The 16,645-nt window shown below is 28.0% G+C and overlaps 1 protein-coding gene across 9 annotated transcripts in view; it reads left to right on the forward strand.

Moving 5' to 3' along the window:
* The first annotated feature begins 1,265 nt into the window (after positions 1–1,265).
* Positions 1,266–16,645, forward strand: part of LOC107453995 (TBC1 domain family member 31) — a 30,337-nt gene continuing 14,957 nt past the window's right edge. For 3 of the 9 annotated variants that reach the window (XM_071182044.1, XM_071182042.1, XM_071182045.1), the window contains exons 1-6: positions 1,423–1,571; positions 3,006–3,098; positions 6,967–7,104; positions 9,702–9,817; positions 11,669–11,847; positions 13,470–13,621. In XM_071182044.1, the coding sequence (XP_071038145.1) occupies positions 3,019–3,098; positions 6,967–7,104; positions 9,702–9,817; positions 11,669–11,847; positions 13,470–13,621 (665 nt within the window). In that variant the 5' untranslated portion in view covers positions 1,423–1,571; positions 3,006–3,018. Of the gene's footprint in view, positions 1,578–3,005; positions 3,099–6,966; positions 7,105–9,701; positions 9,818–11,668; positions 11,848–13,469; positions 13,622–16,645 lie in introns of all 9 variants that reach the window. The other 6 variants (XM_071182043.1, XM_071182046.1, XM_071182041.1 and 3 more) reach the window with 5 other exon arrangements.

Consider the following 16,645-nt stretch of genomic DNA (forward strand, 5'->3'; position numbering starts at 1 on the left):
TACGAGGGTTAGTGAAATGAGTGAGTAAATGGTTGTGCCTATTGTCTTTTAAAAAATTATGTATAGTGTGGTGGTCAAAAATAAATTATCTCGTTCGTTTCCCTTTCATAATCATTTTCAAAGACCCGTAATTCAAAGGCTTATTGATTGAGATTTTTCCAAAATTCTTGCGATTTTTAAATGTTTTTTAATTGGGATTGTCACGCATTTAATCGGAATTCTATCAACATTAATGCTGAACAAAATTCTACATTATTTATCGAGGTAAATCATGTAGAATTTTGTTACAACTTTAAATTTACGAAAACATTGTATTTCTTTTTAGGAAGTTTAACCTAATGTTCGAGACCTTATATTGCAAAAATATGAATTGTCCATTATTCTTATAGTTTCAAATGAAATAACATGATATTCAAATAAAGCTGATATTCGAAATTTTCTATCGATGATTTCCTATGTTATTAACTCCAAATCATGAGTTCCAAATTAGGATCTATATACTACGAATATGTCCCGCAGTGGACTGATCGTTAAGACACGGCTCCCAGCAGATTACCTAAGTCAAGCATCACTGACTGCGGTCAGTGTGCTGGTGGGTAACCACTTGGACCAATCAGCGTAGGGACCGAGGGTGTGCGGTATCGGTCCTCGTTAAACTGTTCTACCGTAAAGTGCTCGAATTCGCGTGCAGGTCGACGGGCTACAGAAGCGGGGGTTGCATCCCCTTTGCAAAGAATAAAAATTGTGATGGTATGTCTTCGAATCATCCTAAGGGATGTTTCCCAGGCCGTCGCCAAAATTGTGCAGCTCTAGTGCGATGTAAAATGAACAACAACAATATTACAAATATACCATGGTAAAAATGAGGAGATGAAATCGTTGACGTTAGTAGGATAACAATAGGTACAGAATCTAAATCACACAGTTTTGCAATTTGCATTTGATGTTTCCTGAAAGCATTTTTAAAAAAATTGAATGAAAAAGACGCACTAACCATATATACTCAAAAATGTCAAAATTTCTGAATTAATTTTACTAAAAAATCACTCTCTTAAAATCAGAACTAAAATTAATTCAATATTTTTCGAGTAAGAGTTCTTTTACCGCGACTAGAGTGTTCTACTTGTACAAGAGTCGCTGATCTCGTAAACGAAGTCCATCAAACAATCATTACGTCATTGTTATAAGTCGCGTAAACTGCATTTATTGGTGAAATGCCTATAACAATTTATTACATTATAAATTGGCAACAACAAAGTTCGTGTACGTTCGTGATCGTAATGCTCTCGTTTACGATTTTTTAGATCTTTATAAACTATTTGAGTTTGTATCGTTGAGTTGATAATGATAAAATGTTAACTGAAGTTGAAAACTGAAAAGACTGATTTAACTGTTTGAACTGTACGATGTTTTTGCTCCTAGTTTCCAATTCAAAAACAAATTTGCTGTTTACAAATTTTTGAAATGTCTGTTTTGTAAATTTCTGACTTCTATTAATTATAGAAAAAGTTACTAAAATAATTGAAATCTTAATAATTTTAGTCTTATTGAAATCTTATTTATTAGACGAAGTCAGTGTAACTATACAATTTCTTACAAAAGCTATTTAATTATATTTTTAGATTAAACTAAGTCCTTTTGTTAATCGAAAAATTATATATGTTTTTGAAATTGCCAATCGTTGACTCTTTTTAAAATTAGTTCCTGAATTTAGAAGAATGCCGCCGTTTATTTTCTGAAACTAAAATTCATTTCACTTGTATTTTACAAATGATTTCTTTCATATAATTATTTTATTAAAACAAATAAAAAAACTACAATGCTCTACGAAAGTTAATGGACTATCCTGTTAATTTTTTTATTATTAATTGTAATTTTTGTTACAACAATCTTAGATTAAAAAAATCACACATGTGTTACAATAATTTTTAGTATTATGACCCTGAAAAATACCTCTCTTGGTCTTAAGACCACCATAAGCGACTGATTAATTTCATTAAATTAAGTTGTTTTAATTAATTAGGAATAAATTATGTTCTGAAGCCTAGAAGTTTCCAAATCATTTTTATATATATTTTTATTGAGTTAATAGCACTGCAATTTGAGTTAGGAAATTCAACTGCTTTGAATACTTTTGAAGTGTATTTTAGTAATGTATAACATAAGAATATTTTCAAGACTTCCTCATTAATATTAACTTATCAAATTTTTTAATATGATGTGATATTCCTAATTTTTCTCTTAAGAAACATATTTCTTACAATTAATTATGTGGTTTATTTTATCTATTGTAAAAAGAAGAAGAAACAATTTTTTAATTGATTTTTGCTATCATAAATGAGAGAAATTATCTCATGTTTTTATGGTTCAAAGTATAAAACGGGGGGATTTTATGTGTGTTACCGATTGATTAATTAAGCAATAAAAAATTAATTAATAACATCTAATTGTAAGAAACATATTTCTTACAATTAGATGTAGTAATAAACAATAGTACTTACAAAAATTATGTAGTTTGTGAACAGTATTATGGATGCAATTAAAGAAAAATATTTTCTAATTTGTGCATCAATTTTGTAATACAGTACAGAACCCGTTATCCGGAAAACCAAAAAACCGGAACGAAATTCGGTAAATTTTCCCGCCATTTTTTAAAAAGAATTTTTTTTCCTCATTAGATTTTAGGATTTTTCTTTCTTTTCTGAAAGATGTTTACCATGCCATCATTTTAGAAATAATCATTACTGTATTACTTCATCGTTTTTTCTTCTTTTTAAGATTATTTCCTAATATTTTATTTAAAGTTGGGTTTAACAATAAAAAAAACGGATTTTTGTAACGATTCAGAAAACCGGAANTCAGTTATCCGGAATAGCGATGGCCCCGATCGTTCCGGATAATCGGTTCCCTACTGTATTTGAAAGCTTAAAGTACTAAAATTAAATTATGTTTCTAATGAGGTAGTTTATTATTTATTTCTGAAATATTTTGACCTATAATTTTAGATGATATGAAATTATGGAATCATATGTCTTAGATGTTGGTGGCAGAAAGAAAGGTATTCTTCTACAAAACAAGTCATTTGTACCATTATCTGGGTAAGCCTTCTAACTTTATTTTTTCCTCTTTTCAAATACATATAAGCTCTGTTCCCTGCTTGGTATGGTCGCCAAACCCCCATAATCGCTTCTCCTCTATCATTGTCTCCCCCCCCCCTAAACATCAACATTTCCCTCAAAAACCCTTTTTTTTTGTTTTTTAACTTTACAATTGTAGCATCATATAAGATCGATTTGTTAGCATCTTTATCATAAGGGAATATAGGATTAGATTTGATATTGAGAGATAATTTGTCAATTTTTTTGAAGCTATTTGCTTAAGTGTGTGAAAACAAATGCAATAATTTACTTTCAAAACATTGAGTAATGGTATTTAATCTGTGTATTTAAAAATAAAAATAAAAAATAAAGTAGCCCTATGTTTTGTTTTATTTTTCATTCATCATACACTTGTAAATTCCAAAAAGCTACTTAAATATCAAACTCCAGAAACTCAGCATCCTTTATATTAAAAAAACGTTTTATACGCTTAATAATATTTTTAAAAAAATTCTGTTTATTTAACTTTACAAAGTGATAGTCTTTGTTGAAATATAACAGGATTTACCTTCATTAGTGGAGTTTTTAATTACACTGAAAAATTTTGAGAAATTCCTATTAATCTTAGATAGTTTTATGTCATATCTAATTATTTGAACTAGTTGATATTATTTCATGACCAAATTAGAAGCATCCTATTATGAGCAAAAAATGCTTAAATTAAAGTTTTGCATCTTTTTGTGTATTTCAAAAAATAACAAAAAACTTTTGAATTAAAGCAATTTAATTTTTTTTTTAAAACAAGTGTTTTATTCCATTTATTACTTTCTTTTAAGCTATATTTCTAAGTCAAAATGACAATCTGTACCATCATTTAAAGCTTGCGATTTAAAAGATTAAGTAGCCTAAACAACATTGAGTAAGTTATATTAAAAGTTTATACAAACAAATTACAAAACTATTGAACTTCCTAACTGCATTATGCTTTGGTCTCTCATGAAAATGTACAACTATTTTAATTGAGATAATTTCATATTCACTGTACTCATTATATATTGTATTAAGGAATAATTAAGTTATTATCAATCAATATAAAAAAAAAATTAAATTGATTTTGATTTCTGAAAGCAAAATTAAAAATAATCTGCATCCTTCAAAAAACTGTGTGCACTATTAATATACAGGGAACTGGTGTTGTAAGTACTTTTCAGTTTTTATTTATTTCACTGAAGAATTAACCAAAGGTTTTGATTTTTTTTTTTTTGTAAGATAAACCTCACTTTCTCTCATATATGATGTAGATTTTTTTTTTTCAAAATGCTCAGTTGAAAAATTTTTTTAATAATAATTTTTTTAAAAAAATGCCTTGAATAATGTACCTACATGTCCCGAAGCCAATATACACATGTCACATGATCTGCAACATCTGGTATGTTAGACCACATAACAAAAATATGTGCAGAAACAATTGGCGATCCAGATGGGCGGAAGAAAACTTTGTGCCTATGGCAACACTTTGCATATTTTCACCATTAGTGTGTCGATAGTCGTAGGAGAAGGTAGTTCATTAGTTTCTGTCCTGATTTTAAAATATATTTTTTAAAAATTTAAGCTAGGAAACTATAAGCAACTGAAAACTGCATTAAACATTGTTCGAAAAGAAAGTGTTGTAGATATTTGAAAATATATTTTTAACAATTAAATATGAAAAAATATTATGGTAGGGGGAAATATCGTAGCACATCCCCATACAACTGAGAAGAGGAGGAGAGGGAAAAGGGGTGAGTCAAGACATGGAACCCGTCTTCTCCTCAGATGGGGTATTCGAGCGTTGTGATCACAAATATTGAAGGATAAATGTTATAAAATACAGTAATCATATTATATTTCTTTAACATTTAAAATTAAAAATCCAGTTTTTTTTTAGATTAATAAATTATACATGTCTTCAAATGTAAAAAAATATAAAATAATAATTCTTACTAGGTATAAACAATTATTTCTTAAATTTTGTTAAAACAAGTTTTAGTCTCTAAATATTTTGCATAATTGAAACATGATTTAGTAATTTATAGTAAATTAAAGTAATACAAAGACCTACCAAACAGTTGCCATGCCTGTGCTATAAAAAGCCTATTATTTCTTGAACAGGAAGAAAAACAAAAAAGAATTATATCATCCTCATGCACTATTATTTATCAAGATTTATTCGAAGTATATAAATAAAATGTATATTTGTGGATAAGATGAATTTAATGTACCTAATGTTTAAAGTACTTTTTCTGGAGTTTTTGTTAGCTTTTATTTCCTGAAAATTTGTTTTGTTCACTTCAGACTTGTATAACTTGAATTGTTAAAACATAATGTTTAGACTTTTTAAAAATATAAATTTTGAATAATTTTTATTAGGAGTATATTTGATAACTATAAAATAGTTAGAATAATACTACTTGTAGCAGAGATGCCAACTTGCTCCGAACAGCAAATATATATTTTGAAGTGACACTTTATCAATTCTGATTCTTGGTTTAATAAATTCAATTTAGTAGATTTTTATCCACCTCTATTTCTAAATAATTCGTGGGCTTATATAATTCACCACTTTATGGTATATTTGTCATGCTATACCTTTTAAAAAGCAAGCAGAAATAGTCAAATATTTGCAAAATTTACTTTGTAGTTATTTACCGTTTTTATAATTATTTTGGCATGTACGGAGCAGTTGGCATCTCTGCTTGTAGTAAAGATTCTCTGAATTATTTTGATGACCCAATTTTCCTCATTTCTAGTAGAAAAATGTATTCCATTTTCTTGGTTTCACTAAAAATTCAGTAAATTTTCTCCTATCATGTAAATTTAAATAGCTGGAAAAAAAAGCTGTAAATTTAAATAGCTGTTGAAAAAATGAAGATCTAACCTCGTAAAATAATTTAAATTCGTTGTTCTAATAGAAAGTAATGCATTAAAATTCTAAAAATTACAGAGTTACAATAACATAATATACTTTTTGTAATTATCCAACTTGCTGAACTAAAATTGCCACACCTATCAGTGCCATGCGATTTTTTCATATGATTTGTAGACTAGTGGGGCAACATGCTAATGGGAAAACAAGCAAAAAAAGTTAATAGCATTACAATAATTGGGCCCTGTGTACCACTAGGTCTAGTTCTCCCTATTTTGCGTTTTTGACAAATATAAGTAAATAAAATAATTGCTTATTAATTTTAAAATGTGTGTGACTTAAGTTATTATAATTCAAATAATTATTTTTATTATTTTTTTAAAGATTATATATTAAAATGTTTTCTGCTGTATTCATAATTGTAACACGAATGCTCCTCCTCTCTGCTCAAATGTATTTGAATCTATTGCTATGTTTTTTTCCCTTTCTATAATACTTTCCACATTTAGATAGTGAAAAATATTTTTGAAAGTTTCTGAAGTTTACTTTAAGCACTGTATTTAATGCAGTTTGGAGCTCTATATAGCTTGCAAACTTAAAAAAATTTTAGTCAGTTGGAAAATAAAGAGAGAAAATAACATACAACCTTCTCCTATGACTATCCACGCATGATAATGTTCAAAGCATGTGAAGTGTTGCCGTAAGTAAAAAATTCTGCTGTGCGTTGCCTGTTGCTAATTTCAATCTACAATTTTAAATTAAGTTGCATTATTTTAAAGTAATTTTGTTATGCTACTTATTTTTAATTCTCAGTATTTGTACTATTATATGTTATAACAAACAATTTGCATTTTTTGTGATTAGAAAATGAGATTTGTTGATAGAAATTTTAAGTGTACTTTTATAAAATAAGTTTTGTAAAAACAATGTTTGCAAAAAATTGAATTAAAAATTTTTTTTCAGACCCATATTTTCAATTTGTAATATATTTCACGGTAAAGCCATAAATTTTGTTCATGCTGCATGGAATAAACTAGATTCACAAATTGTTGCTGGAGACAGTCTAGGAAATATATATCTGCTTTATCTTCAGAAAAATAGGTATATCACATATTGTTTCATTTTTTTTATCTCATTCTATTGTAACAACTCTTAATTTGATTTATTTTGAAAAATAGGAAATAAAAACAGAATTTTCATAGATTGTATCATAAAATTCTCTTTCTTCAAAGAAAAGTCTTTCTGTCAAGGGCAATGCAAACTTATATTTTGTGAGGAGAGCGGTAAATTGCCATTTTGTGAAATGCATTTCCTAATTTGACCGAATCATAACTGTCTACAATTATTCTTACTTATAATAAAGAAGCACCAGGAGCTACTCTAAAGAAATATGTGTTATAAATAACATGGGTGCCAAATTCTCCTATCTCAACCGAAAGAAAGATTTTATTTTTATATTGAAAGCAGTAGCAAGATTTATTTGTTGATATTTTGTTATTAATTTAATAAATTTGGTTCAAAATGTTTTTAATCATTATTATACAATATATGTAACATATGTAAACTATCTAATAATCATTAATGTGGTTTTAGGTGAAAAAAAAAGTTATATAAAAAATTTCTGGCTCACTGTTATGGTTAAGAAATTTTATTTCACTACCATTGGATAAAGCTTCCTAAAATAGAAAAAACGGTTGGCAGCTAAAAATTAAGTATGATTTGTCTAATATCATATCAATGAACAAGCATATTTTTAAAAATCTAATGATAATAAAACCAAGTTTATTAAAAGCTAAGGAGACAGATTTGTCTCAAGCAAAGTTAAATCATTTTAATGTAAAAAAGTCAATAGAATTTTAGCAAATAATTTATTTATCATACCAAAAGTTAACAGTGTGATATTTACTGAAGCAAACATAGCTGAATATTGAATATATGACGTAAATTATAAAATATATTGACTAACTACATTCGTGTTTCCTCAACAAAAAAAAGAGAGAGAAAATAAAATTTCATAAATATATGCTGAATGTCCTGACAAAATTTGCCAAAAAATGAAAATGTTTGACAAAGTAAGTAAAGGAGGCCACTTTGTCAAAGTAGCCTCACATATCAGTGCCCCTGTTTTCTGCAAACAGTAAATATCTTAGTTTTTGTGTATTTAAATGTAAATATGAAAAACAAAAAATTTTAAACAGTGTTTTGTTTTGAAAATTTTTATGTTTTGTACCTTGTGTGAAGAATTGATGGTTAATTCTCTATAACATAATAGTAACCTGCACCTGAATGTTCTCCTTGTAGGGAACCGCTCACTATTAAACATATTTTAACCAAGTGTAACAAATTTAAAACAGAGAGACAACGCCATTTTGGTAGGTTTAATACAATATTGACTTTATTAATTGGGCATAAACCACACAATAACATTAATTATCTGAGGGAGATTGGTTTGTAACAAATCATTTTAGCTTTAACTTATAGCAGAATGTTTCTTATAAAATAAGTTGTAGGTGCGGCATGGCCAAACATGGCTTTTGCACCAATAATTCTTAATAAACAAACATATTTACAATCATGGAAATATTTTGACAATATTAAATATTTTTAAAATGAATGAAATTTTCATTTGCTAAACTAACATTGCTATATTTTTATAAAGTATTATCAGTAACTCTAATGGAAGTATTGTTCTAGTATTTTTAAATTGTAGAGATACTTTTTTTGTTTACTTGTGGAATTTAAATTAAATTTTAGAAATTAATATTCCAGTGTTTCTAGTGTACAATGAGCAAAAGAAAACATTGACGACCCTGAAGAAATTTTGATCTTATAATCAGATCTTCAGGTCCTAGAACTTAATTTTAATGGTTCGAGAGGTTGACCTCAAACATTACAAATATATACATATATATAACTCTTTTAAATTTTGATTTTGCCACGTAAAATGACATACTTTCAAATGATATCAAAAATTGTATACCATACAATTCAAAATATTTTCTTACTTACTATTGAATAAAATAATAAAAAATATTTACTAAAAAGTATTTTTTGCATGAAATTATCTTTGAATAAACAATTTTATAACTGTACACTAATATTGTGCTATCCACGTAAATTCTTGTGATATGGCAAAATACGCAAAAAGTAAAAGTTAAGAAGTAATTATGTTAATTAACTCTTAATGCTAAAAAGTAAAATTAACACTAAGAGATTCAAACTTTCAAACCCAGGTTGTAACCCAGTAGCTGCAACTAGGTTGAAACACAGATTGCAACCCAGTAGCTGCAACTAGGTTGAAACCCAGATTGCAGCTACCCTTTTTATTTCAGGGGTCGAAAATAGGAATCCATGGAAAAAAAGGTATGTTTATTCAGAGAAAATACATCTTTGTGTCGGATTTCATAACTTAAAATACTGTATACACTAATTAATTGTCATATTTGAGGTCAACCCCTTGAACCATTAAGATTGAGTCTGAGAACATGAAGATCTGATCATTAAATCAAAAGTTATTCAGGGTGGCAATTTTTTCACTCTCTGTACTTTGTATTTTCTGCATAGTTTCTAAAAATTGTTTCTTCAATTGCCAAATAATTTTAACTATTTTCTGTATATATTATAAGGCTATAATTATAAGCATCATGGAAGTTCTTCTAACATTAAATTGTATTTTAAAGTTATTACCATTTCATTAGGTTCTCCTGGCTGTGTAATTTAAAGCATTGCAGTTCTTATTTGACTTTTACTAGTGATAAATCTCAAGATATATTAGTTGCTCTCTCTGACTGCACAATTGTGTCCATAAATTCAGGTAAAGGCAATCTCTTTTTCTTGTTTACATTTTAAGTTCATCACAAAGCTATCTATTTATTCATTGATTATAGTCTGTGATGCCCTAATTTTATTCAGGGGCGCCACATTCTTTTTTCATAAACATGCAACCAGAATAACACTCTTTTGAATGCAACGAGTGCATAGTTCACTGCAGAAATAACAGTACACAATAAAGACCAGGACACGTACGCAGATTCAATACATGACTTTAATGGTAGACTCCACACAATGCTTAACTATTCATGACAACATCGAAAAGATAACTTATGCAAATAAAGATGACGATGAATGATGACATGAACTCACATTAGCTACATCTTGATATTTTTAGCAATAGGCCATAAGCACTGAATAACAAGTGCCTGCTAAGCATTGAAGTACAAGCAAAAGCTATATTGATGCTCATTGAATTCACATACCATTGGTGCCGGCAACTAGATGTCTAATATTAACTATTGAAATCATTAAAATACATAAATATATGATAATTCTTAATCAGGGCATAAAAAGAGCTGAGATGCAGCAGCCGACAACTCCATCCCCAGTGGCAAACGACAAACCACACATTTGCCGAAACAGGAGTGAATAGAGCCCAAATGTAAGCAAATGTCAGAATTCAGCTAGTAACATCCGTTGACTGGAAATTGGTCAGTCAACTAAACATTACAAATCATATGCTTGGTTTAAGTTTTAACATTTGCTATGTTTAAACTATTATGGGCATAGTCTCTAAAACTTAAAACAAAAATCAATTTTTCTAAGTAAACCAACCTTCCAAACATCCTTTCCTCTCCAACATCATTCCAAAGTAGCATTCTTGGAAGAAAAAATAAATTTCTTGTAGCATGATTTTATTTTAAACTTGTTTATTTTTTTACCTTATCAGTAAAGTTCAGAGATCTAAGAAAGGGTAGTTCCAAAGTTACAATCTATGAGTGTTTTAACAGTGGAAGGAGGTTTCAAGGAAAGAAACAGTAACTGGCTAACTTAGCCTCTTTAGGCATAATATTGAAATTTTAGCTGTGCTGACGCGAAAAAGGAAGCAGTTCAAATGGTTGTCGGTATTTTATGAATTTAGCCTATTGATAACCATGAGTGTTTCTATGAGTGTTTTAACAGTGGAAGTGTCACTGTTTCTATGAGTGTTTTAACAGTGGAAGGAGGTTTCAAGAAAAGAAACAGTAACTGGCTAACTTAGCCTCTTTAGGCATAATATTGAAATTTTAGCTGTGCTGACGCGAAAAAGGAAGCAGTTCAAATGGTTGTCGGTATTTTATGAATTTAGCCTATTGATAACCTTCAGATAAAAGCAAAGTTAAATTTTTCTGTCCTATTGTCCACCTATAAACTTTCAAGCTAATTTACTCAAATTCTCTAAAATGTCATTCTCTAAAATGTCTTTCTACTTAGTTTTTCAAAAGTAGTTATTCAATTTAAATAAGTTATTTTTTCCATAATCAATTAATAAAGTTATCATTTATATTTAAAATATATTCATAAAAATGTCGAGGAAAAAGGAAATTTTATAACTAGCTATGTGCATTTATTGTGATTATTATTTTTTATTTATTTCTTGTACATTTTTTTTCTAAAATGCATGGTTGTAATGCCTTTAGATTCTTTTCAAACTTTCGCCACATTTACTAGATGTAAAATATGTTTATACTTTTATAATTTAGTTATTCTTATAATTATATATTTATTCTTATAATTTAATAAATAGTTTTTAGATGTTAAATTGCTTTTTAATTATAAAGTTTTGAATTCCAGTAAAGATGTCCTTTTATTTAATGCATATTAAACAAATGCTTAAATATTTTATTTTCAGATCTAAAATTAGTGAAGAGCGAATTTAATCATCATACATCTTGTGTGATTCATATATCTTTTAATAAAACTGGACAAACAGTTTTATCCTGCTCCAAAGATCAGACAATCTTGTGGGACTTGGACACTTTCCAAATTCAGCGAGTGTTACATTTAAAAAGAAATGTTGACATAATAAAGGTAACTTTTATTCATCATTAATTCTAAAATGTTGCTTGTTTTATGGCACTGAATAAAACATAATTTATTCAGATCATTAATAAATTGGCCAAATATATCTGAAGATTAGTAGCAGGAAATGTTTAGGCAAACTATAAAACTCATTTTTTTTGCATCTGTTACTGAAAGGATTTTATCATTTATATTTGTATAATGTTCAGTCTAACTTATTTAGATGAACCTCAAAGTCACAATTTTTTTCACATTAAGGGGGGGGGAATCTAAATTTCCGTTTCCTGTGCATTTCCTATAGGAGAAAAAAAAATCTTAGAAAAATTCATTTCTCTTAAACCTCGTGAAATCTCATCTCCCTTTGTTCAATATATTGAAAAGAATTTTATATCAGTACAATTATGAAATTAAGTATTATAATATTTCAAGTTTTGATACAAAGCAGTAGCTTCCAATTAAAATTGAAACTGTTTTAAATCAACTTAATAGCATGAAAAAAATTCTTTTTGAAACAAAGTGATACAATGTGAGATTTATTTATTAATGCAAAGTGGTGCCATGTTCTTGGTGCCTTGAAAAAAAATATTAAATGAATTTTTCTTCAGTTTTCTAATTAGTACTTTTTAATACCTGTGAAAGGAGAAAAACTGCATTAATAGATTTCTATAACAGATATCCAAAAAGTACAGTGAAACTTCACTGACTTAAGCACCATTCAAAATAGAAAACACATTAAGTTTTCAAATGTTTGATTTAAAGAAAATTTAATTATTCATTATTATTTTTTAATGGAAAAATAGGCAGAATAGTTAGCCTTATTTTCAAAATATTACAAATATAACTTGAATAACGTTTTAAAGAATTCGAACATTTTTTCATTCTAACGAATGCTATGCCAGCCCAAATAAAAAGTCTAGTATTGCAATATTTTAAGTTGCAATTAAAAACATTTCTGTATTATAATCTAATAATGAGCTGTTTTAAAATCAGCTTAGATGAAGAGAAAAAAATCGATGCAAATATAGTATTACAACAAAACATTTAATAATTGATGCATGGTGGTGCCATATTTTTGCCTAAAAAGAAAATATTTTTGCAGTTTCCTAATTACATTATTTCATGTCATGTGAAAAAGGGAAAAACTACCTGGATTTGTTGAAGATTTCAGATAAAAAGAAGTGAAACTTCATTACCTCACAGCTGTGCCACAAGTAGAAAATGCAATCAGTTATCAAAAGTTAGTTTAACAAAAATAATTCAGCTATTTAGAATTTTTTCTATAATAATTTTTTATAAGATCGGATTGAATAGTGTTAAAATTTAACATCATTACAGATTTGCGATATCTTTCACAAAATAAGTCTTATTGGTGTCTTAAAAAATAAGAATATTTTTTTCATTCTTTATTTTTAACATTAAAAAAAATGAGAACTTAAATTTGAAATTTTTTGGAAAGAATCCAACTTACTCTTTATTCAGTGTTTTGCAAGATTTTAATCCTAATATTTGCAGAAATTTACCTTAAAACATAATTTTAAGGTTAATTTAGGTAAATGTTAAATTTATTTGAGTGCTTCTCGTGTTAAAATTTTTATTGGCCTAATTGTTTTATATATTTATTGCATTAATAGGTGTTTTTTCTGTCCAAGAAAGATGTCATAGTGTCTGCTTTCAATGATAATTCAGTGTTCCTGTGGAATTTTGAAACATTCGGCTGTATTAATCAATTTGTATGTGCATCTGAAGACAGCTACTTAAACATTAAAACCATTGATGCTTCAGGGTAAATGTTACTACTTGTTTTTAGAGGTTGTTAGTAAGAAGTTATAATAAAAAATAATTACTATTTATGTTACGTTCAGGGATGAGATTTTTCCGCTTTTATCTCTTGAATTTCAGCTTTTTTTATCAAAAATTCAAATTTTCTAAAAATTTCACTTTTTTTTATAAGTATTCCGCTTTTTCAGAAAATTCACCGATTTTCAAAGAGAAACAGAAAATTCAAACTACATAGCTACCAATCCTTTCTCATTTTTACTTATTTTAGCTATTTTCTCCCCTTTTACACGCAGCAGATAAGATTTTCCGAATTTTTTACCCGCCCTCCAGATAGATCCGATTTTCGTAGTTCAAACGACGCTGCTTCTGACAAGCCTTTTAGAGGTCCCAAGCCTGGAATCTGCTAATATCTCGATTCTTATTCACACGATTTTAATATCAAACATAGCTTTTCATATTTGCGTGTTGCGATTCTTATTCACGCGATTTGAATATTGTACGTTGCGATTCTTATTTACGAGATTTAAAAATCCGATATTGTGATTCGTATTTACGCCTTTTTAAAAACCTATGTAGCGATTCGTATTCACGCAAGTTTAAAATTCAATGTCTTGATTTGCTCATGCGGTTTATAATATCAAACATTGATTTTCGTATTTATACGTGATTTTAAAATAAGGCATTGGGATTCGCATTCACGCATTCTAAAAATTATGCATCATAATTCTTATTTATGCAATCTAAAAATTACGCATCATGATTCGTATTTACGCGATCTAAAAATTATGAATCGTGATTTGTATTTACGCGTTTTAAAAATTCTATATCCCAGTTTGTATTTTCTCATTTTCAAAATCGTATATCTAGTTTCATATTCATGTGATTTCAAAATCCATAATTGTTATTCATATTCACGCAATTTTAAGATCAACTATCGCGATTCTTGTAAGAAGTAAATTTTTTTAAAATTAGTTACTATAAAGGTGACTGTTTTTCTAACGACGATTATTAGTATATGTAAGTGTTACAACATCAGAGAAACTGGAAGGGAATATATTCAAAACTTACATTCTGTGCTTGCAAAGAAGAAAAAATAGGATTTGTCACAAGATGTTTGAAGATGGACTAACGACTAAATATAGCAAACATAAAAGATATAGCAAACAAAAGCAATCACTTAAAAAGGGATTTAATTTAAATTTTTTTTTTTTGGAAAAAGAGTTAATTAACTCATCATCAAAATTTTATTTATAATTGCTGTTATTTATGCTATAAAATGCAAAATTCTTATCAAATAAAAAACAATTATCTAAACAGTTGCTGATTGTCATGTAATTTTTCAAACTAAAATAGCAATTTTTGTATGTTAAGGAGTTACTATATATTTCTACTTCACTGTTATTGATATGTTTCAGAGGGCTCTAGTTAGATTAGACTATAATATGAACATAATAATTCGGTCCATTGTTAAATTTTTTTTTTCCAATATAATTTAAAAAGTAATATTACTGATATATTTGCTATAAATCACATAACAGTATTTATTAAAAGAAATGAAATATTAATGTATATTCTCAGTAGTTTTAATTTGCTAAACCAGGTAGTTTTTCAAGTAATAATTGTCTCTTATGTGAACTGAGGAAAAATATAATTTCCAGCTTTATTTTTTCAATTGGTAATTTTTATTTTCACTAAATGTTAAGTATCAATGTAATCATTTATATAATAATAGATTAGTACACAATTGTATGTCAACACATTATTTATTACCTTAAACTGTCTGGAATTTATTATTAAAGGGTTGCGCTTGCGTAAAATTTACTATCGTGGAAATTGAGCTTTTTTGCATTTTGGCTAATCTCATCCCTGGTTAAGTTGCAAATTGATAGCACTTGAACGTATAAATATCAATGTTTGCACTAGTTTCAGAAAACTTTTATTGCTGTTGAATACAGTTCTATTAGTTGTCCTACATTTCTTTTTGTGGAAACAATCTTAATAATTATTCCATATATTTTTTATATTACTTTAAATATATTATATTTTCTTACCTTCAAACATTATAAGGTGAAAATTGCTCTTATCTACTAAAAATATATTTTTCTAAACCACCAAGATTAAAAAAAGAAGAAAAAAAGTCTTTTTGCAGATGATGAACCTAAAGTTCCTGATATCGTCATTATTTGGTTTTTTAATTTTAAATTTCAAAAACAGACTTGGTGACCAGCTCTATTTCTGTTGCTCTTGTGTTTTAGTTCTGAAGCAAGTATTTTATATGATTGACAAGCCCAACAATGAACTTTATAAAACATTCTCAATGGAACTTGATACTAATTTTATCTACTTCGGTAGCAAAAAGCTAAGTAAACCTTGACCAGGTCACTCACTTATAACAAATCAATGGATACACACACATTCTCAATTCAGATCCTTAAACTTAGTTGCAAGACCCAACTATAATGTAAGACTGAATGTAAATACTGTTTCTCATGTATCAATTAAGAGTCATTTGTTGTGTGTACCAAGCCACAGTTTTGGGATAGTGGATGCCAAAAGTAATATCGTGGTCAAGGGTGCCGGCAGCGGGGTGCAAGGGGGTGCACTTGCACCTCCCTGGCTTTTTTTAAACAATTAAAGAGTATAAAATTTTTTTTATTAAAAATATTTTTATTCAAAAGGAAATAGTTAAGCAATTATTGATTCATAACAATTAAAAATTGTTTAATCAAACAAGAATTGTAATAGTCCTGTTAGCTGTCCAAATCTGCTTATAACATTTTCAATGAATTCTGAGTCATCTTTGATTCTTTTCTTATGCACACTGAGCATGCACAAACTACTTAATCTCTCGTGAGACATTGTAGTACCGATTCCATGTTTTTATGCGTCGCATTGTACTAAAAGTGCATTCAATAGTGCACGTAGTAGCTTGAAGAGTTAGGCCAATTTTGATTGCCTCCGCTACAGCTGGATAAAACGGTGTGGCCCCAATATCTAAATCGATGTATTCGAGGGATTCATAAGAATT

This window comes from Parasteatoda tepidariorum, chromosome 6 (genome assembly GCF_043381705.1).
Source record: "Parasteatoda tepidariorum isolate YZ-2023 chromosome 6, CAS_Ptep_4.0, whole genome shotgun sequence".
NCBI lineage: Eukaryota > Metazoa > Arthropoda > Arachnida > Araneae > Theridiidae > Parasteatoda > Parasteatoda tepidariorum.